This window comes from Carassius auratus, chromosome 25, assembly GCF_003368295.1.
Source record: "Carassius auratus strain Wakin chromosome 25, ASM336829v1, whole genome shotgun sequence".
Taxonomy (NCBI): Eukaryota; Metazoa; Chordata; class Actinopteri; order Cypriniformes; family Cyprinidae; genus Carassius; species Carassius auratus.
The window spans coordinates 1,410,544-1,436,052 of record NC_039267.1 but is presented as its reverse complement, the minus strand read 5'-3'; the positions used below and the strand labels follow the sequence as shown (position 1 = coordinate 1,436,052).

The 25,509-nt window shown below is 41.6% G+C and overlaps 1 protein-coding gene and 1 long non-coding RNA gene across 2 annotated transcripts in view; one reads left to right on the top strand and one right to left on the bottom strand.

The window, feature by feature from the left end:
- Nucleotides 1-22,362, bottom strand: part of LOC113042956 (contactin-1a-like) — a 551,632-nt gene extending 529,270 nt beyond the window's left edge. Inside the window, 2 exon segments of the mRNA XM_026201995.1 lie at nucleotides 20,539-20,577; nucleotides 22,070-22,362. Coding sequence (XP_026057780.1) covers nucleotides 20,539-20,577; nucleotides 22,070-22,157 — 127 coding nt within the window. The 5' untranslated portion in view covers nucleotides 22,158-22,362.
- LOC113042974 (uncharacterized) lies at nucleotides 4,900-6,918 on the top strand. Its single transcript, XR_003275644.1, has 3 exons — nucleotides 4,900-5,386; nucleotides 5,583-6,300; nucleotides 6,895-6,918. It is a non-coding gene; the product is annotated as an uncharacterized LOC113042974 (long non-coding RNA).
- Nucleotides 22,363-25,509: the final 3,147 nt, after the last annotated feature.

The following is a 25,509-nucleotide window of genomic DNA, read 5'->3' as shown; positions in this document are numbered from 1 at the left end:
CCCGAAAAATAGAGCGCAGCTGGAGGAAAACAAAACTAGAGGTATTTCGTACAGCGGAGACCAGGACAACTAGAGCCCCAGATACAGATCCCCTGTAAAGACCTTGTCTCAGAGGAGCACCAGGACAAGACCACAGGAAACAGATGATTCTTCTGCACAATCTGACTTTGCTGCAGCCTGGAATTGAACTACTGGTTTCGTCTGGTCAGAGGAGAACTGGCCCCCCAACTGAGCCTGGTTTCTCCCAAGGTTTTTTTCTCCATTCTGTCACCGATGGAGTTTCGGTTCCTTGCCGCTGTCGCCTCTGGCTTGCTTAGTTGGGGTCACTTCATCTACAGCGATATCGTTGACTTGATTGCAAATTAAAACAGACACTATTTCAACTGAACAGAGATGACATCAATGAATTCAATGATGAACTGCCTTTAACTATCATTTTGCATTATTGAGACACTGTTTTCCAAATGAATGTTGTCCAGTGCTTTGGCGCAATGTATTTTGTTTAAAGCACTATATAAATAAAGGTGATTGATTGATTGATTGATTGCTTGGCGGGAAAGTAGCATATCCTACCGAAAAGCATTAAAAACTGCTAGATCTGATTACTTTTCTTCTCTTTTAGAAGAAAACAAACATAACCCCAGGTATTTATTCAATACAGTGGCTAAATTAACGAAAAATAAAGCCTCAACAAGTGTTGACATTTCCCAACACCACAGCAGTAATGACTTTATGAACTACTTTACTTCTAAAATCGATACTATTAGAGATAAAATTGCAACCATTCAGCCGTCAGCTACAGTTTCGCATCAGACAGTGCACTATAGACCCCCTGAGGAACAGTTCCACTCATTCTCTACTATAGGAGAGGAAGAATTGTATAAACTTGTTAAATCATCTAAACTTACAACATGTATGTTAGACCCTATACCATCTAAGCTCTTAAAAGAGGTGCTTCCAGAAGTCATAGGTCCTCTTCTGACTATTATTAATTCCTCATTGTTATTAGGACATGTCCCCAAAACCTTCAAACTGGCTGTTATTAAGCCTCTCATAAAAAAGCCACAACTTGACCCCAGAGAACTAGTTAATTATAGACCAATCTCGAATCTCCCTTTTCTGTCCAAGATACTAAAAAAGGTGGTATCCTCACAATTATATTCCTTCTTAGAGAAAAATGGTATATGTGAGGATTTCCAGTCAGGATTTAGACCGTATCATAGTACTGAAACTGCTCTCCTTAGAGTTACAAATGATCTGCTCTTATCATCTGATCGTGGGTGTATCTCTCTATTAGTTTTATTGGATCTTAGTGCTGCGTTTGACACAATTGACCACAACATTCTTTTGCATAGACTTGAACACTTTGTTGGCATCAGTGGAAGTGCATTAGCATGGTTTAAATCGTACTTATATGACCGCCATCAGTTCGTAGCAGTGAATGAAGATGTATCATATCGATCACAAGTGCAGTATGGAGTACCTCAAGGCTCAGTTCTAGGGCCGCTACTCTTCACGCTTTATATGTTACCCTTGGGAGATATCATCAGGAAACATGGTGTTAGCTTTCACTGTTATGCTGATGATACGCAGCTCTATATTTCCTCGCAGCCCGGTGAAACACACCAATTTGAAAAACTAATGGAATGCATAGTCGATATAAAAAATTGGATGACGAGTAATTTCTTACTGCTAAATTCAGAAAAAACAGAGGTGTTAATCATAGGGCCTAAAAACTCTACTTGTAATAACCTAGAACACTGTCTAAGACTTGATGGTTGCTCTGTCAATTCTTCGTCATCAGTTAGGAACCTAGGTGTGCTACTTGATCGCAATCTTTCCTTAGAAAGCCACGTTTCTAGCATTTGTAAAACTGCATTTTTCCATCTCAAAAATATATCTAAATTACGGCCTATGCTCTCAATGTCAAATGCAGAAATGTTAATCCATGCATTTATGACTTCAAGGTTAGACTACTGTAATGCTTTATTGGGTGGTTGTTCTGCACGCTTGGTAAACAAACTACAGCTAGTCCAAAATGCAGCAGCAAGAGTTCTTACTAGAACCAGGAAGTATGACCATATTAGCCCGGTCCTGTCCACACTGCACTGGCTCCCTATCAAACATCGTATAGATTTTAAAATATTGCTTATTACTTATAAAGCCCTGAATGGTTTAGCACCTCAGTATTTGAATGAGCTCCTTTTACATTATACTCCTCTACGTCCGCTACGTTCTCAAAACTCAGGCAATTTGATAATACCTAGAATATCAAAATCAACTGCGGGCGGCAGATCCTTTTCCTATTTGGCGCCTAAACTCTGGAATAACCTACCTAACATTGTTCGGGAGGCAGACACACTCTTGCAGTTTAAATCTAGATTAAAGACCCATCTCTTTAACCTGGCATACACATAGCATACTAATATGCTTTTAATATCCAAATCCGTTAAAGGATTTTTAGGCTGCATTAATTAGGTAAACTGGAACCGGAACACTTCACATAACACCGTACTTTCTACATCATTAGAAGAATGGCATCTACGCTAATATTTGTCTGTTTCTCTCTTGTTCCGAGGTCACCGTGGCCACCAGATCCAGTCTGTGTCCAGATCAGAGGGTCACTGCAGTCACCCGGATCCAGTTCGTATCCAGACCAGATGGTGGATCAGCACCTAGAAAGGACCTCTACTGCCCTGAAAGACAGCGGAGACCAGGACAACTAGAGCCCCAGATACAGATCCCCTGTAAAGACCTTGTCTCAGAGGAGCACCAGGACAAGACCACAGGAAACAGATGATTCTTCTGCACAATCTGACTTTGCTGCAGCCTGGAATTGAACTACTGGTTTCGTCTGGTCAGAGGAGAACTGGCCCCCCAACTGAGCCTGGTTTCTCCCAAGGTTTTTTTCTCCATTCTGTCACCGATGGAGTTTCGGTTCCTTGCCGCTGTCGCCTCTGGCTTGCTTAGTTGGGGTCACTTCATCTACAGTGATATCGTTGACTTGATTGCAAATTAAAACAGACACTATTTCAACTGAACAGAGATGACATCAATGAATTCAATGATGAACTGCCTTTAACTATCATTTTGCATTATTGAGACACTGTTTTCCAAATGAATGTTGTTCAGTGCTTTGGCGCAATGTATTTTGTTTAAAGCACTATATAAATAAAAAAAAATAAAGGTGATTCTGAGGTTCTGAGCTCAGTCTCGTGTGATTGGCTGGTTCTGAGGTCAGTTTGGTGTGATTGGCTGGTTCTGAGCTCAGTTTGGTGTGATTGGCTGGTTCTGAGGTTAGTGTGATGTGATTGGCTGGTTCTGAGGTCAGTTTGGTGTGATTGGCTGGTTCTGAGGTCTGTCTGATGTGATTGGCTGGTTCTGAGGTCAGTCTGATGTGATTGGCTGGTTCTGAGGTTAGTGTGATTGGCTGGTTCTGAGGTCAGTTTGGTGTGATTGGCTGGTTCTGAGGTCAGTCTGATGTGATTGGCTGGTTCTGAGGTCAGTCTGATGTGATTGGCTGGTTCTGAGGTTAGTGTGATTGGCTGGTTCTGAGGTTAGTCTGGTGCGATTGGCTGGTTCTGAGGTCAGTTTGGTGTGATTGGCTGGTTCTGAGGTTAGTGTGATGTGATTGGCTGGCTCTGAGGTCAGTTTGGTGTGATTGGCTGGTTCTGAGGTCAGTCTGATGTGATTGGCTGGTTCTGAGGTCAGTCTGATGTGATTGGCTGGTTCTGAGGTTAGTGCGATTGGCTGGTTCTGATGTCAGTCTGGTGTGATTGGCTGGCTCTGAGGTTAGTGTGATGCGATTGGCTGGTTCTGAGGTCAGTCTGATGCGATCGGCTGGTTCTGAGGTCAATCTGATGTGATTGGCTGGTTCTGAGGTTAGTCTGATGTGATTGGCTGGTTCTGAGGTCAGTCTGAGCGATTGGCTGGTTCTGAGGTCAGTCTGATGCAATCGGCTGGTTCTGAGGTCAATCTGATGCGATCGGCTGGTTCTGAGGTCAATCTGATGTGATTGGCTGGTTCTGAGGTTAGTCTGATGTGATTGGCTGGTTCTGAGGTTCTGAGCTCAGTCTCGTGTGATTGGCTGGTTGTTAGGTCAGTCTGATGTGATTGGCTGGTTCTGAGGTCAGTCTGAGCGATTGGCTGGTTCTGAGGTCAATCTGATGCGATCGGCTGGTTCTGAGGTCAATCTGATGTGATTGGCTGTCTGATGCAATCGGATGGTTCTGAGGTCAATCTGATGCGATCGGCTGGTTCTGAGGTCAATCTGATGTGATTGGCTGGTTCTGAGGTTAGTCTGAAGTGATTGGCTGGTTCTGAGGTTCTGAGCTCAGTCTCGTGTGATTGGCTGCTTCTTTGGTCATTCTGATGTGATTGGCTGGTTCTGAGGTCAGTCTGGTGTGATTGGCTGGTTCTGAGGTCAGTCTGGTGTGATTGGCTGGTTCTGAGGTCAATCTGATGTGATTGGTTGGTTCTGAGGTTAGTCTGATGTGATTGGCTGGTTCTGAGGTTCTGAGCTCAGTCTCGTGTGATTGGCTGCTTCTTTGGTCATTCTGATGTGATTGGCTGGTTCTGAGGTCAGTCTGGTGTGATTGGCTGGTTCTGAGGTCAGTCTGGTGTGATTGGCTGGTTCTGAGGTCAGTCTGATGCGATTGGCTGGTTCTGAGGTCAGTCTGATGCGATTGGCTGGTTCTGAGGTCAGTCTGATGCGATTGGCTGGTTCTGAGGTCAGTCTGATGTGATTGGTTGGTTCTGAGGTCAGTCTGATGCGATTGGCTGGTTCTGAGGTTAGTGTGATTGGCTGGTTCTGAGGTTAGTCTGGTGCGATTGGCTGGTTCTGAGGTCAGTTTGGTGTGATTGGCTGGTTCTGAGGTTAGTGTGATGTGATTGGCTGGTTCTGAGGTCAGTTTGGTGTGATTGGCTGGTTCTGAGGTCAGTCTGATGTGATTGGCTGGTTCTGAGGTCAGTCTGATGTGATTGGCTGGTTCTGAGGTTAGTGCGATTGGCTGGTTCTGATGTCAGTCTGGTGTGATTGGCTGGCTCTGAGGTTAGTGTGATGCGATTGGCTGGTTCTGAGGTCAGTCTGATGCGATCGGCTGGTTCTGAGGTCAATCTGATGTGATTGGCTGGTTCTGAGGTTCTGAGCTCAGTCTCATGTGATTGGCTGGTTCTTAGGTCAGTCTGATGTGATTGGCTGGTTCTGAGGTCAGTCTGAGCGATTGGCTGGTTCTGAGGTCAGTCTGAGCGATTGGCTGGTTCTGAGGTCAGTCTGATGCAATCGGCTGGTTCTGAGGTCAATCTGATGCGATCGGCTGGTTCTGAGGTCAATCTGATGTGATTGGCTGGTTCTGAGGTTAGTCTGATGTGATTGGCTGGTTCTGAGGTTCTGAGCTCAGTCTCGTGTGATTGGCTGCTTCTTTGGTTATTCTGATGTGATTGGCTGGTTCTGAGGTCAGTTTGGTGTGATTGGCTGGTTCTGAGGTCAGTCTGGTGTGATTGGCTGGTTCTGAGGTCAGTTTGGTGTGATTGGCTGGTTCTGAGGTTCTGAGCTCAGTCTCGTGTGATTGGCTGGTTCTTAGGTCAGTCTGATGTGATTGGCTGGTTCTGAGGTCAGTCTGGTGTGATTGGCTGGTTCTGAGGTCAGTCTGGTGTGATTGGCTGGTTCTAAGGTCAATCTGATGCGATCGGCTGGTTCTGAGGTTAGTGCGATTGGCTGGTTCTGATGTCAGTCTGGTGCGATCGGCTGGTTCTGAGGTTAGTGCGATTGGCTGGTTCTGATGTCAGTCTGGTGCGATTGGCTGGTTCTGAGGTCAGTCTGGTGCGATTGGCTGGTTCTGAGGTTAGTGTGATGCGATTGGCTGGTTCTGAGGTCAGTCTGATGCGATCGGCTGGTTCTGAGGTCAATCTGATGTGATTGGCTGGTTCTGAGGTTAGTCTGATGTGATTGGCTGGTTCTGAGGTTCTGAGCTCAGTCTCGTGTGATTGGCTGGTTCTTAGGTCAGTCTGATGTGATTGGCTGGTTCTGAGGTCAGTCTGAGCGATTGGCTGGTTCTGAGGTCAGTCTGATGCAATCGGCTGGTTCTGAGGTCAATCTGATGCGATCGGCTGGTTCTGAGGTCAATCTGATGTGATTGGCTGGTTCTGAGGTCAGTCTGGTGTGATTGGCTGGTTCTTAGGTCAGTCTGATGTGATTGGCTGGTTCTGAGGTCAGTCTGGTGTGATTTGGCTGGTTCTGAGGTCAGTCTGGTGTGATTGGCTGGTTCTGAGGTCAATCTGATGCGATCGGCTGGTTCTGAGGTCAAGCTGATGTGATTGGCTGGTTCTGAGGTTAGTCTGATGTGATTGGCTGGTTCTGAGGTTCTGAGCTCAGTCTCGTGTGATTGGCTGGTTCTTAGGTCAGTCTGATGTGATTGGCTGGTTCTGAGGTCAGTCTGGTGTGATTGGCTGGTTCTGAGGTCAGTCTGGTGTGATTGGCTGGTTCTGATTAAGGTCTGATGTGATTGGCTGGTTCTGAGGTTCTGAGCTCAGTTTGGTGTGATTGGCTGGTTCTGAGATCAGTCTGGTGTGATTGGCTGGTTCTGAGGTTAGTGTGGTGTGATTGGCTGGTTCTGAGGTTAGTCTGATGTTATTGGCTGGTTCTGAGGTTAGTGCGGTGTGATTGGCTGGTTCTGAGGTTAGTCTGATGTTATTGGCTGGTTCTGAGGTTAGTGTGGTGTGATTGGCTGGCTCTGAGGTTAGTGTGATGCGATCGGCTGGTTCTGAGGTCAATCTGATGTGATTGGCTGGTTCTGAGGTTAGTCTGATGTGATTGGCTGGTTCTGAGGTTCTGAGCTCTGTCTTGTGTGATTGGCTGGTTCTGAGGTCAGTGTGGAGTGATTGGCTGGTTCTGAGGTTAGTGTGATTGGCTGGTTCTGAGGTTAGTGTGATTGGCTGGTTCTGAGGTTAGTCTGGTGGTACCTGGTATCCTTCAACCGTCTGCAGCTGTAGAGGTATCCAGGACACGACGGCTTCTGTGGCGGACAGCGTCCTCGCCTCGATGATGCTGGGAGCTTCTGCAGGAACTGAGATGGAAACACATCAGTGAGATCACTAGTTCAGGTGGTTTAACCTGTAAATCTGCAGCGGTGTGTCCCTCACCATCCTGAGAGGAGTAGATGAAGGAGCTGACACTGAACGGCCCTTCACCCTGACTGTTGAAGACCTTCATCTTCACCTCAAACCTGGTGGACGGGGGGATTTTCGGGTCTTTGTGGACATACTTTCGTGCCTGTGGATCTGTCACCGTCACCCTCATCCACTCGGGGTCATTATGAGGCTTGAAGGCGATGATGTAGCCAAAATTACTGCCGTAGTAGTACTGTGGCTGGACCGGCTGTAGACACAAACCACATCAAAACAGTTCTTGGTTTTGACCAAAGCAAATAGATAAAGTGCAACAAAATAAACACTTAAATGTGCAGTTTAGATCACTCTGAAATGGAAATTAAAAGAGAGAATTGCATCTTGCTGGTGTTTGGATTGTGATTTGTTCTTAATGTGGTAAACGTGAGCACTGCACCGTCCATGTGATGGTGAGCTCACGACTGGCTTCTCCTCCTCCAGCGATGTCTGACGGAGACACAACCGGCCCTACAGAGAGACATGACAGTATATATACACGCTAAGGCATTGCTATGCTATTACAGGTACTATGGTGTTCTAGAGGAGTCCAGTGGTTTCCCAGAATGCTGCTGGAGAACTAACACACTGCTGTTTAATACTTAGTGTTTATGGTTTAATCAGATCACTATCAGCAAAAGGTCTACTGACGATTGACATAACGTAAAAAAATCGCATGCACATTTTGATTCAAGCTCCATTTAGACCTGATGCAGTGTAAGCTTATTAAACATGACTTCTGATCATTTTCAACTAAGGGAAAGGAAAAGGATGGGATGTAACATTTGCCAAATATCTTTTACTCTGGGTTTGTGCTCTGCATTTCACCCGTCCAAGGGCACACACACAGCAGTAACGGTTTTTACTACATTCATCCCCCTTTTTACTAATTAAAAATAGAAGAAAGTGTTTAAAATATCATATCATACATTAATTATTCATGAAAACCAGTGTGATGCATTTCAGTATTCATGATAACTTTATCTGAATATATCATTATATGAAACGTGTAAGAACAAACAATCTGAGAATTTACCAGTAAATTTGAATTAACAGAACTGATTTATTTTAACTTGTAACCCAAAATAGTCCAGATTTATGAAACCTACTGTATATTTCTGTAATAAAACAGCATCAATATTAGGCTGAAATGCTTTAAAATAAAATATATTAATAACCCTTGATTTTACCATAGAAAGGTTGTAAGTATTCCTGGCTGCAGAGTGAAGTGAGGGGCTTCTCTAATTCATCAAATTCAGACTATTTGGTCTCTTAACTTTTGCTCTGCACCCGCTGGACTGTATTTTATTGTTATCCAAATGATATCTAGTGTATTTACATTGTGTTGTTAATTAGCAGAATTTAGCCCTAAAAGTGTGAGATGTGCTAACGAGCATAAATATATTTTACAAAAGTATTTTTGAGACATCTATTTTTTAATCATAAAAATAAATCCCCAGAAGGGCAGGAGCTCACTGGTTTCTCTGGTGGTGATTCTGGGCGAGGGGTCACTGGGGGGTCCGGTGCCCAGTGTGTTGGTGGCGATGACCCTGAACTCATACTCTGTCCAGGGCGTCAGATTGACCACGCTGACCATGTCTGCAGATCCCTCCACATCCACTGGAGCTGAAGACACACAGACTCAGTGATACTGGTTTAGATCTAAACTACTGCTGTAGTCTAGTCACACTTTATTAACAGATGATCATCAGATCAAATAATCCACTCAAATATTACTATATTACAGTTATTTCAACTGCTTACGTTTTCAAAACTTTGCCTCTTTTATTTTTTTTTTTTTTACAAAACTTTACACACACATCCGAGAATTGCACTCACAAAATATAAAACACACATCTCTTATAAAATAAAGCACTGCATTCAAAATATCACAAACACCTCTCAAAAGCAAACATTTGTCTCACGTTGCAAACATCTTTGCCATAACACGATAATTTGGATACATTACGTGCACACAGTTATTCATAACCTGAAGCTCTCTTGTGTTTGTGAATACAGTATATTACACAGAGCCAGAGAGAAGAGACACATCAGTCTTGTGTAGTTGTGTAGATGTGTGTTTACAGGTCTGATCTCAAGCACCTGTGGGGAGTCAGTGTGTTACAGTACTACATGTGAAGATTGGTGTGTCAGCAGTGTAATTAGACACACTGATGTATCGTCCTACAGTGAATGTGGTGATGTACTCACAGGTGGAGGCGTCTCTCCAGTCCTGCTGCGCTCGCACGTCTCTGTACTGGACGCTGTATTTGGAGATGGGACTCAAGTTATCTGTGCCGTGACTCCAGGTGACCCTCACACTGCTGGTCATCACCTCGTCCACACGCACACCTACTGGAGGACCAGGAGGACCTGAGGATGAGGAGACACAGGATCTGGTGATGTACAGACTCTGAGACACAGGTACATGAGCAGCGGTGTCACTCACAGCTCACAGAGACCGAGGTTTATCTGAAGATGAGATGTGTGTCTGACCTCTGACCAGCAGCTGCGCGGAGGCCGTGATGTTGTCCACCGGGGTCTGTGCTGTACAGCTGTAACGTCCGGCGTGTCTCAGCTGTGTGTTACTGATCAACAGCTCTGAGCTGGACGTCCCATCCTGATTAACATCCTGAGCAACAATCAGCTCAATTACTACACTAGCACAACACACAAGACACAGCATCAGCAATAACTAATGATAACTACAGCCGTTAGGGTTAGTCATGATGATGAAGCTTTTATCCAGAACCAACAAAAGAGCAATAACTCTTTACTGTTATACAGTAGTCTCATTATACTAATTGTATTTACATTACAGTTTTCATAGGTAGCATTACGGTTACCTTTCATTGTTATCAGTAATCATTTATAGTTGTCATTATAGTTATTGTTTTTGGTGTTAAGGCATCCACAATGGTATTATTAATGAAGAGTCTGGATTCATTAACACTGAATAAATAATGATCAGATGTTTGTCATCAGTATTAAACAGCTGAAGCCTGAACTGACCATTTTGTGCTCGTAGTGCTCTCTGTCTCGGTCGAAGTCGATGAGGTGTGTGTCGAGGGACCAGATGAAGCTGAGGTCGAGGCTGGGGTCATGTGATGCGGCGCACTGCATCCTGGTACTCTGACCCACGCTGATGTCAGCACTGGACGGGGCCAGAGAGATCTTCGTGGCGTCTGAGGAGAGAGACACTCGTTATCCTCTGAATCTCCCTTCTGCTGAGGACCATCGGTTCATCGGATCTGTTTGTGTGTCGTACCGGTGACTGACAGAGATCCGCTGCTGTTCGCTCGGCCGCGCTCGTTCTCTGCTGAACAGGTGTATTCACCTTCGTCTGATCTGGTGATGTTCAGAAGCTCTAGACTCCCGTCCGGCCGAATGAAGATCCTGCAATCATGAAAGACAGACTGAGTGTGACCGGCTCTGGAGAGAGCATGGATGTGTGAGATGACCTCTGCGTGACCTCTGACCTGCTGGAGTTGTGCAGGACCTCACTTCCTTTGCTCCAGGAGATGCTCGGCCGGGGCGCTGCTCGGGGTTTGCAGTCAATCACCACGCGCCCGTTTTTGGCCCCCAGAAGTTTGGGTTTCACTGGGTTCCTCTCAAATGAAGGAGCGCCGGCTGGAAAACAACACATTCAGTGGAAGAACTAGCAGTGTCCCTCAAGATCTTCAACCCTGTGAGACCAGGTTTTCCAGCTAGTATTGATACCAAACCATGATTCCTCACCGAACACCCGCAGCTCGGCGTTGGCGTATATCGTGCCGTGACGGTTCTCAGCGATACACTGATACATCCCTGAATCATCAAACGTCAGGTCTGTGAAACGCAACTCGTGGTTCTTGGCGTACTGAAGGAAGAGAACAGATTCATCCGTCAGAACCCAAGACTGCTTTCATCAGAAATCATCCACAGTCATATTTCTACCAGTGATGCGCGGGTTGATCCAAAATCAGCGGGTGCCTGCGGTTACGAGTCATCCAAAAATATTTGTAATGATATTCGGGACGTGGTCAGTCGGGTTGTAACTGTTGTAATTTATATAGTACTAGACACAATTTTGAAATACAGAGGCCTACACTTTATTGGCTGAATCACTGGCACTAATAGAGTCACCACCTGTCCCGCTTTACTTTGTACTGTTCAACAATTTTACCCTTTGTCTTGCCACACGTAAACTAAGCATATGTTCTGCTTTTGACCCTGCCTAATAAATACACGGATAAGTCCATAGGTGTACTGTTAACTTATGTCCAATAGTTCAGAGGAGAGCAATAAAAGCGTTAGTCGATAGGGTGAGTCGAACGTCAGTCAAACTGTTTACTGGTGCACAAACGCCTCCACAACGGCTCCTCAAGACCTATACTTGAACAATCTCAAACTGGAGAGCGCGTGTGCTGTTTGGCACTTTTAATAGCGAGACTGTTATGTAACCAGGAGCATGATGGGAAGGCCTCGCTCCAGACGAGGACACAGTCACAACACACTCCTTCATTACACTGACCTGTGCATCTGTTTACAAGCACTGCTGAGTGGAGGAGTCTGCTAATGCATGTCAACTGAGTGGGACAATGTTTGCTATTTAACTGACATCAAAATAAGCAGAGTGTGCTGTTCCTGTAGCTCAAGAGTACAAAGGAATGGGTTTGAACGCATGAACTGTTTAAATGTTATAAACCTCTAAATAAATCAGAAATCAGCGATACCATTCGTCCGTTCTTCAGGAAGTGCACGTGTGGTTTGGGTTTCCCGCTGGCCAGACAGGACATGATGTAATCTCCTCCGATGTCTCTCTCCGAGCTGCTGATCTTCTCCAGCCATTCAGGAGCTCCTACACAGAGACAAACATCACACATTAAGCATTTTGATAACACTTTATTCTGATGGTCCCTTTCTGAGCATTCTGTTGACTGTACAGTAACTCTCATTAGAGTATTAGTAGGATTGTCTGCTTCGTATCTGCTAACTCTTCACTGTGATGATTTCCCAACAGATATTCTGCTGACTGTAAGTAACTTTGCAAGTACATTTCAGGTTTTTCTAACCCTACCAGTCTACTAATACTGTACTAACACTCTAAAAAGAGTTAGTGGACATATAGGTGAAACATTACTTATGGTCAACCGAATCTGTTAATGTGACCATCAAACCAGCATTTCTGTTGTTATTTTAAATGTTTTTGTGTGCACTCTATTTTATATAGATCTGTAGGCACATGACATTGCTCTTCTGAGTAATGTGTTCATAAGATCATGTGACTCTCACCCTCCACATACAGATGCACTTTGTGTCTGTCTTTGCCTTTGGAGTTGTCGGCCTCACACTCATATAAACCCTCGTCCTCATACTGAATGTCATAAAGATGAAGGAGACTTCCTGACATACTGATGTTGTGGCGCTGGACCGGCAGATCGCCATCCACCTTCCTCCATCGGATCTGAGGGATAGGGCTGAACACACACACACACACACACACACACACACACACACACAAACACAAACACAAACACACACGCATGTATGAACACACACACAGAAACACACACACACACACACACACACATACACATGGACGCACACACACACACACACACACACACACACGCATGTATGAACACACACACACACACACAGACGCATGCACACAGATGCACACACACACACACACACACACAGACGCACGCACACACACACACACATACACATGGACACACACACACACACGCACGCATGTATGAACACACACACACACACACACACACACATACACACAGAGAGAGAGAGAGACACACACACACACACACACAGACGCATGCACACAGACGCGCACACACACACACACACACACACACACACAGACGCACGCACACAGAGAGACACACACACACACAGACGCACGCACACAGAGAGACACACACACACACACATACCATCAATAATCAATGTTACAAAAACTTTACCCACATTGTGTTCATCAGCTAAAAATACATAGAAATACAAGACACAACAATTATTAACTGCAAATATGACATTGATGTCCCTGATTGTTTGCGTGACTAACGTGGCCTGACTGAACTAACGCGAAGCTCGATTTTCTTTTCATTCCATCATTCTTGAAGAAGCAAAATAAAACCAAACTGATCAGTGCATGAAATACACTGTTGTTTCTGATTTATTCATGACTTCATTGTACTATGAGATATGTCATTTTCAGACCTTAAACTTCCCAAATGAACACTTATTGAGACTAAACAATGGAAACAACTAGACATTATTGCAAAATGTCAATAAAAGATTTTCTTTGTACTTTTAATAAATGTAATCATAATTCAGTATGCAAATAAATGCTATAAAAAAGCATGCAAAGTATCTTTGTTCTTTAAGAAATATAATCATCAGAATTTAGTATGAAAATACATCCAAGAAATACATTGCATGGTAATTCAGATATGATGCAAATATGATATACTTTACTAAATACTGAACATTGTGTCAGTGTCAGTTAATAGAAGATTTTCTCCATTTGTACTTTAAAAAGTAAGCTTTAAAGAGTTTATAAAGAGCGCAGGCAGAGTGCACATACAGCATAGAGCTGAAATGAGTTTGAGTGAAATCTGGATGGTAATCAATTCAAACTGAAATTTTTGCAGAAAATTGTGCTGAATGAAGAAGTGTTTGAGGAAACGACTGAAATGCTGCCTTGCAAACACTGTGAAGTCATCTGTGTGGCGTTTTTTCTTACTTTCCCAGAGCGAAGCACTCCAGCGTGATGTTCTGCCCCAGCAGCGTGTACGTGTCTGGAGATTTGACTTTGATATCAGCGGGATATTTCCTCAGAGAACCTGACAGAGAGCAGATATGAGACGGCAGTGAATGACTGAGCTCCTCATGAATCTCTTCCAGCAGAATGAGCCAGTCTTTCCTGTTTGTTTATCTGCTCTCAACACGCTCATGATGCTGTGACAGTCACAAACAACTCTAATATTACACAAACAGGTATGAATCACGAGCATGCACTGAGATATGGATTAGATATTAAATGTTTATGTGGAATTAAAGCAAAGCAGCGAATGTGAAAAGGGTAAAAACTAACTAACAGATATAAAACAATTATTTTCTCCCTTAGTATTTTAGTAAGTATTCTAAAGATTCATAAACCAACACACATTTACTTGAAATGCAAAATGACTCAAGATGTAAAGTTTATGCTTAAATCCAGAAATGACTCATAAATCTAAAGCTAACTGTGTACTAGTTTAATGATGAACACAGACTCACGCTCGGCGATGGGCACCAGCGGGATGAACTTGCTGAAGACGCTCTTGGCGATGGAGGGACTGGAGACGAAGCAGGAGTAGTTCCCGCTGTCTGACGCTCGTACGGTGGAGATGTAGAGGTTCCCGGTGGTCTGAGACACGAAGCGCCGCTTGTCCAGAGCAATGAACTCAGGAAACTCATTGAGCATCCAGCGGAAGGACAGATCCTCTGTAGAGAACACACAGGAAATGATGCAACAGAGTCAGTCAGATGCAGAAATGACTGACAGATAACAGAATCAGTTGCCATGGTGACCTGGGAAGTGTGGAGGCGGAGCACACAGAAGCACCGCCCCCTGCCCCTCCTTCACATAGACCGCCTCCCGCTCGTCCGGGGAAAACATGTCCAGGTCTAAAACATGGAGACGGAGAATGAGCTTCAGTTTTAGATCTGTGTAGTAACGACCTCAGGAGCAATAGAATATTAAATAATTATGATGACAATAATACTGAATGAATTGTGGATAACAATATAACAATATTTTCTTATATAAATGCATATAAAAAATAACAAGAAGCAACATTATTATAAGTTACATATTCTGTAAAAAAAAATATATATATATATATATAATTTATCCTTGAGCAACTTTTTGAAAATGTCTATTAATGCAATTTCTGAATAAAAATGATGCCTAATATAATTGAAAACAGGAGAACACCACATATAGAAATTAATTAACTGGCACATCAGTTTCACACATAATAGCAGTAAAACTGCACAGAGGACACTTTAGAGTCATAATTCAGCAGAAACCACACAAACCCTTCAGACGTCTGACAGCAGAAATTAATATCCATCAAGCGCAGAACAAAACCAGCTCTGTGTGTGTGTGTGTGTGTGTGTGCGCGTGTGTATCTGTGTGTGTGTGTGTGTGTGTGTTCAAGGCCGTTCAGGGCAGCTTTAATAGAGCGACTCACATCCGAACTGAACAGAGGCTCTCTGACTGACGAGCGTCCCGAACTCATTGCTGGCCACACACGAGTAGTTCCCAGCATGCTTGCTCTTGTCGGGGAAGTTGATGACGAGGTTTCCTCCCATCAGGCTGTAGTGATCATCACTTCCAATAACAACCTCTGTGTTGTCCAGCCTCCACCTGAGAACACACACCATCAGAAAACACGCAACACACAACATTTTGCGGAACGACAATAAAGTTCAACTTGACTTGACTTTATGTGTGTGTCTCAGTGTGTGTGTGTGTGTGTGTGTGTGTGTGTGTGTGTGTCAGTGTGTGGGTGTGTATGTGTGTGTGTCTCAGTGTGTGTGTGTGTGTGTGTGTGTCTGTGTGTCTCAGTGTGTGTGTGTGTGTGTGTGTCTCAGTGTGTGTGTGTCTCAGTGTGTGTGTGTGTGTGTGTGTGTGTCTGTGTGTCTCAGTGTGTGTGTGTGTGTGTGTGTCTCAGCGTGTGTGTGTGTGTGTGTGTGTGTCTCAGTGTGTGTGTGTGTGTGTGTGTCTCAGTGTGTGTGTGTGTCTCAGTGTGTGTGTGTGTGTGTCTCAGTGTATGTGTGTGTGTGTGTGTCTCAGTGTGTGTGTGTGTGTGTGTCTCAGTGTGTGTGTGTGTGTGTGTGTGTCTCAGTGTGTGTGTGTCTCAGTGTGTGTGTATGTGTTTGTGTGTGTGTGTGTGTGTGTGTGTGTCTCAGTGTGTGTGTGTGTGTGTGTCTGTGTGTCTCAGTGTGTGTGTGTGTGTGTCTCAGTGTGTGTGTGTGTGTGTGTGACCTGTACGTGGCCGCTGGGTTTGCTCGTGTCCTGCAGCTCATGATGATCTTGTCTTCTGAAGACTCTTCAGGGTAAATGGTGTCGACAGGCTGCTCCTCGAACACAGGCCCGAATCCTGACAACTCGTCTGAGAAAAACACACAGAAACACACACCTTCAATACAGCACCGTCAGCGAAAGATGAGAAAACTGAGCATATGTTTACGAACTGTCTTTCAAAAGTTCAGGATGAGAAGGATTTAATCTCTTCTGTTCACCAAGGCTGTACTTATTTGATCAAAAATACAGAAAGAAAACTGTAAAATATTATTACTGTTTCAAATGATAGTTTGGTATTTTAAAATAAAAACAGACATCTTTTGATGAGTGTGTGTGTGTGTGTGTGTGTGTGTGTGTGTGTGTGTGTGTGTGTGTTGAAGGACTAAAATAATGCTATCAAATCTACTAAAACTTAAACTTGATAAAACTATATATACACATATACTTTAAAAAAATAATAAATATAAAAAATAATAATACAAATGAGAAAATGCGACGAAATCATGAAGAGTGGATTGCTAACATTAGTTCATATTACTGTCCATCCATCCATACCATCCAAAGTTTTATTTAGTATTTATTTAGTTAGACTGGAGCATTATGAAGATGAATTATGCATAATAATAGCAGCATTAGGAAAGTAAAGGTCAGTCCATTCTGGCGCTCATTTCCAGCTCCATTAGTGCATGCTGGGATATCAGTCAACAGAAGCGGACGCAGCAGGATTAATGCTGATGAATAACTGATGAACACCAGTTCTTCACCACCGAACATCACCACAAACCTCCTGAGAAACAGAGCTCAGATCTCCAGACCACTAGAGAGAAATATCTAAACATCTCTCCTGAGCTCTGAATGAGGAACTATGAGAAGAAATACTGCATTCATCAGAATTCAGTTTAAATGTGAACGAGAGTCACATCAAACCAAAACCTCAGTCCAACATCATCAATAATAATATCAATAATTCCACTCTGATCAGGACTAATCAGAGGAGCTCAGTAAAACTTTAGTTGTGATATTTTTATCGTACAGTTCACATAAATTTTTTTTATATCCACAATTTTGACTTTTTTACATCAATTGTCTCTGTTTCAATCTTTTTTCTTGTAATTGCAAGTTTATATTTAGATGTCATAGTTCTGAGATCTTTCATTAAAAAACTAAAACAACAACAAAGACAAGTTGCAAGAAAAAAAGTTGTAATTGCCCTTTTTTCAATAAAAAGTCTAATTTTTGAGGAGAAAAAACATGCACTGGTATATATATATATATATATATGTTTTTATTTAAACATGTTGTAGTAACTCTCACGCCACAACAAATTAATTCAACATAACTGTATCCAGAATAGAACAATAATGAAAACGTTTAAAACAAGTATTTATTATGAACACCAAGCCTAAATGAATTAATTTGAAGTGAACTGTACGTCCTGAACCTCCTTCAGCATGAATCTAAAAGTGTGTTGATGTTATTGATATTGGTTGTAATATATGATGTGATGTGGAATATCAGCCGAAGCACATTTGGGATGAAAAACTGACTTGATGAGGAATGATCGAGTGCAAATGAATGAAACTCCTCTGAAGCAGTCTTCAGGAATCTGCTGGCGTCTCGTCTGCATCTGATCAGATATTAATCATTCAGGAGCACTTCTCATAACTCCATGTCATTACCTCATCCACGGCTCTCTCACTGTTTCTTGACTACCATACAGCATAGCAAGATTGACAGTTCTTACACTCCCCAATTACCATTAATGAGCAACATTTTACTATTTTACTAAAATCAGCATAGGTTGTGAATAATGAAGAGAGAATAAAAGAGATATTAAATTAAAATAAATTTCATTCATCATATATCTCTTTTTTATTATTTTTATTTTTTATTATTGTGATGCAAAACTAAACAATAAAACTAAATCTATAAAAAGCATTATCTGAACTAAATAACTAACTGAAAAAAATAAAAAAATAAATACAATTTATTTCAGCTAGTTGCAAAAGCAATGTTTCTCATTTTCGTTTAGTTTCTTAAAATAACTAAATAAATTAATAACTAATTCTTAAAAACATTAAAAACTGTTTAAAAACTAAACATATTCAAAACTAAAATGTAACTTATAGAATAATGGATAATAATTAAACTAAAATTACATTTACATTTACATTTATTCATTTAGCAGACGCTTTTATCCAAAGTGACTTACAGATGAAGACAGTGGAAGCAATCAAAAACAACAAAAAGAGCAATGATATATAAGTGCTATAACAAGTCTCAGTTAGGTTAACACAGTACACGTAGAATGGGATTTTAAATAATATAATAAATAAAAAGAAAACAGATAGAATAAAAAAATAAAAGAATAGAGCAAGCTAGTTAGAGGTCTTTACACATACACACACACACATACATATACAATTGCATAATAAATGAAAAGAAAACAAAATACAAAAAGATTAGAAAGGTAGTTAGATTTTTTAAAGAATAGAATAAGAATAGTGAGTGTTAAAGTTAGAGGGTCAAATAAAGATGGAAGAGATGTGTTTTAAGCCGATTCTTGAAGATGGCTAAGGACTCAGCTGCTGGGATTGAGTTGGGGAGGTCATTCCATCAGGAGGAACATTTAATTTAAAAGTCCGTAAAAGTGACTTTGTGCTTCTTTGGGATGGCACAATCAAGCGACGGTCACTTGCAGAACACAAGCTTCTGGAGGCACATAAGTCTGAAGTAACAAATTTAGGTAAATGGGTGCAGAGCCAGTGGTAGTTTTGTAGGCAATTCAATGCCTTGAATTTTATGTGACGTGTATTCTTAACGGCTCATTAAAAATTTATCTTGCTGCCGCATTCTGAATTAATTGTAAAGGTTATTTAAAATTAGCCTGTAATCTGAAAATATAGTAGTCAGGCCTGACTGAATATCATCATAATCCATCACAAACACAGTATTTATGCTGATGTTTCATATTAATGCAGCGATCGAGTGACCCTGTGACCTACACTTGACCCTTTGACCCCGTTTCCCTTGTAACCTGCAGCTCTTTTAAGGTCCGGTCAAACACACGTGAATATTTCATTTGCATGTGGGCAAAACATCACAGACCTGTCACACCCTAGCAACCGTCGCCGCCTGACATCTCCAGACAAGTTACATTCGTAACGTAAAACATGTTACCAGGGTAACATCAAAGAAACTTGACATCAGTAATGAATCCAATAACCTGAAAACATCATCATTTTATCACATTTGGAAACAGATGCAACTTTGACATGAAATAAATATAAAATATTAACACTGAAATCAATATTTCTAAAGTTTCTGAACTGAAGTGAGGGGCGTGGCTGAGGTGCTGTGGGCGTATCACAGGCGTTTGATTGACGCGCTGCAGTTCTGTAAGGTTCTAAACTGAATGCAGTCGCTCAGAGATCAAAGCCTCTCCAGGAATCAGCAAACGGGCTCCCGAGGCTTTGATGGAGAACGGGTGGGGGCCGTGAGATGGTTAATCTTCTGAACTCCCACAATGCCCTGCTCCTCAACATCCATCTCTATTATGAGCCCTGAACCACTGTAACGTCTGTGATCTTCACTGAACATGGCAGATTCACACTCAAACACACACTCACACACACACACACACTTCACTGGAGGTGATACACCACTCTGAATCAATCATCTGTTCATCAAATACTTCAGACAACTGCACTCGTTTAGGAACGCTGTCATTTACAGTTGTGTAAAAAGGTCTCAAGTAACTGTTTTGCTTTTTGTTTAAATTAAAATTAGAGAAAAATACTATGCAATGCTTAATATGAAAAATAAGATAAAATTCAGACCAATTAAAATGCACAATGCAGAAATTCTCCAAGAATAAAACACTAAACACGTGCCTTTTATTGTAGAAAATAAAATAAAAATAATACTCATAATAAGTGATTACATTATTAAAGTTTTATAAATTCAAGTAATTAAAAACACTCTTTGGTTATTATAAATTAATTAAACCATTAAAATAAAAATTAATAAAACCGATTTCATAAGGCCCTTCTAAAAAGGCTTCAGCCTACTTGTTTTCAGTTAATACATAAAACTGTGTATAATTATTATGTAATTGTGTATGAAGACAGTCCTTCAGCAGCTCATACTGTTGTAATGTCTCAACGTGGACTGACCAGGCTTTCTATCTGAACATTTGTCCAAACTTAAAGCACAACATGGTTTCATAATTTAGGATGATATTAACTGAAAGAAACCTCATTGAATCACTTTGTAAACAAACAGTTGAGACTCACCTCCAAAAACTGCTGGGAAATCTGCACACACTGACCAAACTGAAAGAAAAGCACAGAAAACATGTAATCTGTCATGAGTCCTGATTCACATTAACATCCAGGAATGACCAAATGCATTCTATTTATGCCTGATTTATTTTACAGTATGAGTGGAATGAGAACATGCAGATATTTTCAGTCTAAGAGTGACTGAAGTGCTCAGATTAGAGATATTATGCTGGATTATCACAAAAAATAGTAGTATTATGGCCAATACTGACTACTGAGATCATGATTATTATAAATGATTATGTAGTGACTTTGTAAACATGCATTTACTGAACTTTTACATTTCTAAAATCCATTTCAGCGGTGGATTTGAATGTTTTTTAATATAATTCTGAATTTTGAAAAACAATTTATTAAAAAAAATAAAAATGAAAAACATGGTTATGATGGCCTGACAGACTAAAGGACTAAAGGATGGGCTGATGGACTGAAGGACTGATGGGCTGATTGACTGACAGACTGAAGAACTGAAGGACTGATGGGCTGATGGACTGATGGGCTGATGGACTGACAGACTGAAGAACTGAAGGACTGACAGACTGAAGAACTGAAAGACTGATGGGCTGACAGACTGAAGGACTGATGGGCTGAGGGACTGACAGACTGAAGGACTGATGGGCTGATGGACTGAAGGACTGATGGGCTGATGGACTGACAGACTGAAGGACTGATGGGCTGAGGGACTGACAGACTGAAAGACTGATGGGCTGATGGACTGACAGACTGAAGAACTGAAGGACTGATGGGCTGACAGACTGAAGGACTGATGGGCTGAGGGACTGACAGACTGAAAGACTGATGGGCTGACAGACTGAAGGACTGATGGGCTGATGGACTGACAGACTGAAGAACTGAAGGACTGATGGGCTGACAGACTGAAGGACTGATGGGCTGAGGGACTGACAGACTGAAGAACTGATGGGCTGAGGGACTGACAGACTGAAGGACTGAAGGACTGATGGGCTGATGGGCTGATGGGCTGATGGACTGAAGGACTGATGGGCTGAGGGACTGACAGACTGAAGAACTGAAGGACTGATGGGCTGACAGACTGAAGGACTGATGGGCTGATGGACTGACAGACTGAAGGACTGAAGGACTGATGGGCTGATGGACTGACAGACTGAAGAACTGAAGGACTGATGGGCTGACAGACTGAAGGACTGATGGGCTGAGGGACTGACAGACTGAAGAACTGAAGGACTGATGGGCTGATGGACTGACAGACTGAAGAACTGAAGGACTGATGGGCTGACAGACTGAAGGACTGATGGGCTGAGGGACTGACAGACTGAAGAACTGAAGGACTGATGGGCTGACAGACTGAAGGACTGATGGGCTGATGGACTGACAGACTGATGGACTGATGGGCTGATGGACTGGAGGACTGATGGGCTGAGGGACTGACAGACTGAAGGACTGATGGGCTGATGGACTGAAGGACTGATAGGCTGATGGGCTGTTGTGGGTCACTAAAACTCACAATGGCAGGTGAGCGTGAGCATGATGCTCAGCAGAACGCAGCAGGAAGTGTGGGTCATGGCTCTGGGCTGGATGGCCGCGGCGATCATCAACTACAGGAGATCTTAAGACATCAGGAGCTGCTGAGGAACACAGTCACATAAGCACACAATCATACAGAGTTAGGATTCCTTCATCACACCCACAGAAACTGAAACAACATCCTCATTCACACCAGTAAACTATATACTGTAAACTACTGCTCAAAAGGTAGAATTAAGATTTATTCATGCCTTTAACTTTTTTGTGGAAACTACAAAAGTTTTGGGGAAATATAAAAGAAAATAAGAAGTTAATATTTTTATTAATCAAAGACACATTAAATTAATCAAATGTGTCAGTAAAGACATTTGTGTTACAAAATATTCATGTTTAAAAGCTGTTCTTTAGAAATAAATGCAACTCTGGTGAGCAGAAGAGATTCTTTCAGTAACATTTAAACAAATCTCATCTATTTCCAAGCTTTTGTCCAGTCAGGATCAACATCAGGGGCTTACCAGCGACACAAGTAAAACCATCTCCTTAACTACCAGTGACACGATGAGTGTGACAGCGAGACGACACACAGCAGCTGGATTATGTCACACACACACACACACACACACAGGCGGGATATGACTGGTCTCCTAGCAACACATTTCTTGTGAGATGGACAAATCTCCACAAGCTCAAACTGAGATTTCAACTACTTAATCGAGCACACACACACACACACACACACACACACACACACACACACAATGTGTTTCACGGCCCATTTTAGCAGCAGACGACAGACAGACACAGTCACGTGACCATGATAATCAGCTATTTAATATTCAAATCTCCTCTCACACACACACACACACACACACACACACACACATGAATGAATGGAAATGATAAAGGAGAAGAGCAGGGAGTCACACGAGTCTCTTTAAGATCTCAAATGAAGACACGCGTGTCTCCTGTAGATCTCCATCACGTCTCACTCTGCTCTCACACTCACCAATCAGAGCCAGAATCCATTTACTGAAACATGAAGCTGTGGTGTTTACACGGCTCCTCAGAGAATACCACGGTACACTGTGTTTAGCTGATGCTATAGTGTAATATCAGTAAATTATGTTATACGGTGCAGCTCCATCAGGATCTTTCGTTCTGGTACTTTCCGCTCATCTGGAATCATCAAATCTTTCCACATTACAGCTGATTATTTCTGCTTCCTGCTTGACTCGTGTGATCATTCCATTATAGAAGAATGAGGAAAACACACACACACACACACACGTTTGTTTCTGTGAATTGTGGGGACTTTCCATAGACTTCTATTGCTTTTATACTGACCAAACTATATTTTCTATCCCCTAACCCTAACCCTAACAGAAAACCTTTTTACATGCTTGCACTTTCAGATAAACATCCTTTACTATTTTTAATCATCTTTTTCCCTCATGGGGATCGGTCCCCACAATTTCAGGTTTTTACTATCCTTGTGGGTACATTTGACACAAATCCACAATGTTAGCATGCTTTTCATGGGAGGAAAAAAGTCATGCAAGTTTGGGCAACATGAAGGTCAATAAATAATGCATTTAAAAAAAAATTCCTTTAAAATGACACACATTATTGTTCAAATTAAAGTTTGGGGGTTGGTTAAATTTGTAATGTTTTTGAAAGAGTCTCTTCTGCTCATTAAGGTTGCATTTATTTGCTAAAAATACAGTAAAAACTGTAAAATTTGAAACATTAATACTGTTTAAAACAGCTTTTTTTGTGTGTGAATCTCTGTTAAAGTGTAATGTATTTCTGTGATGCTCCGCTGTATTTTCAGCATCATTCCTCCAGTCTTCAGTGTCACATGATCTTCAGAAATCAGAATAATATGATCATTTACTGCTCAAGAAACATTTCTGATTATTAGCAATGTTAAAAACAGTCGTGCAGCACAATATTTTTGTTGAAACTGCGATACACTTTATTTATCTTTCAGGATTCACAGATGAGTAGAAAGCTCAAAAGAACAGCATAATTTTTTTTTCTTTTCTAACTTAATAAATATGTACTTGATAAATACAACTATGAATCTGTTTCAGTGTAAACATCATTAATCAGTAGATGATGTTTGTGGTTTCTTCTCGCAGCAGATCGTGTCTGACCTTCAGTGCTGGAGCGTGTTGTTAGCGTGTTGACTCAGCGTGTTAAAGTGCTTTGTGTTCAAACTCAGCTGAACAACCAACCAATTTCAGTGTGAATAATAACAGCATTGAACAGCAGAGACGTGCTCCTCCAGGAACCAGTTCTTCAATGAGAAACGCTGAGCTGAGGGATACGAGTCTGAATACACACACACACACACACACACACACACACTGCACGAGTCCAGACGATGACATCTCCACCGTCACACAACCGATGCATTGATGATGCTCTCAGACAGACGGACTGTGACGGACACAGACGCTACTGTACACAGCGGGGTCACGGGGTCACGAGTGGACCTTACTGCACATGTGCACTGCTGATTCAGAGGATCACACACCTGCGCTGCTGAGTCTATGTATTACAGCACATCGTATACTTCATATTTAATATGGATTCATATCACTGATGCTGCTGCACTGAACATGTGCTGTGGTGTAATTGGCTGTCTGGTGGTCACATGACCTCCTGAAGGACCAACACAGAGCTGCAGACTCAGACATTATTAACAGACTTTTAGTAAAAGCATGCTTATTACTGAAATAATCTGCTTTTAACTGACAATCTTAAGTGTGGATTGAATGTAGTGTTTTCAGACACTTAATTGCATGGTTTTGCTAATTTACTGAATATTAATTATAGTTTATATTTAATTTAAATGCAATTTGTTGTTCTTTAGAGTGGTTTTAATTAAAAAATATTCTAAAGTCCAATTAACTGAATTTTAACATTTTGACTGACTTAAACAGTGATTATTATAAATGCTATCCATAATAAATTCTATTGTCATTGAAACATGGTTAAAGTATTGGATGTATTTATGAGAAACTTTACTTAAATGTCATCTCTATTAAATTATGTCTGTCTGTATTTAAATGTGCACTGTAAATAATATGACAAATGAATCATAAAAACGTTTTTCCATAACTTTAATTCAAATTCAACCAATTTGAATAGATTATTATTATTAATATTACTGTTGTTGTTATACAAGATTAAACTGAAATGACTTGTGCAGCCAATTTGATTATACTTAAAAACTAAAGAAGGTGGAAATGTGAAGAAATTATGAGGCTTCAGTTCAGCATATTTAATAAATTAGTAATTTTAAATTTAAAATCAAATAAAGTTTAGTTTTATGACTAAAACATCATGATTTACAATGTGCGTTAAATTAAAACTTTTATTTTGACATTATTAGAAAATGCTCTTTTAAAAGTA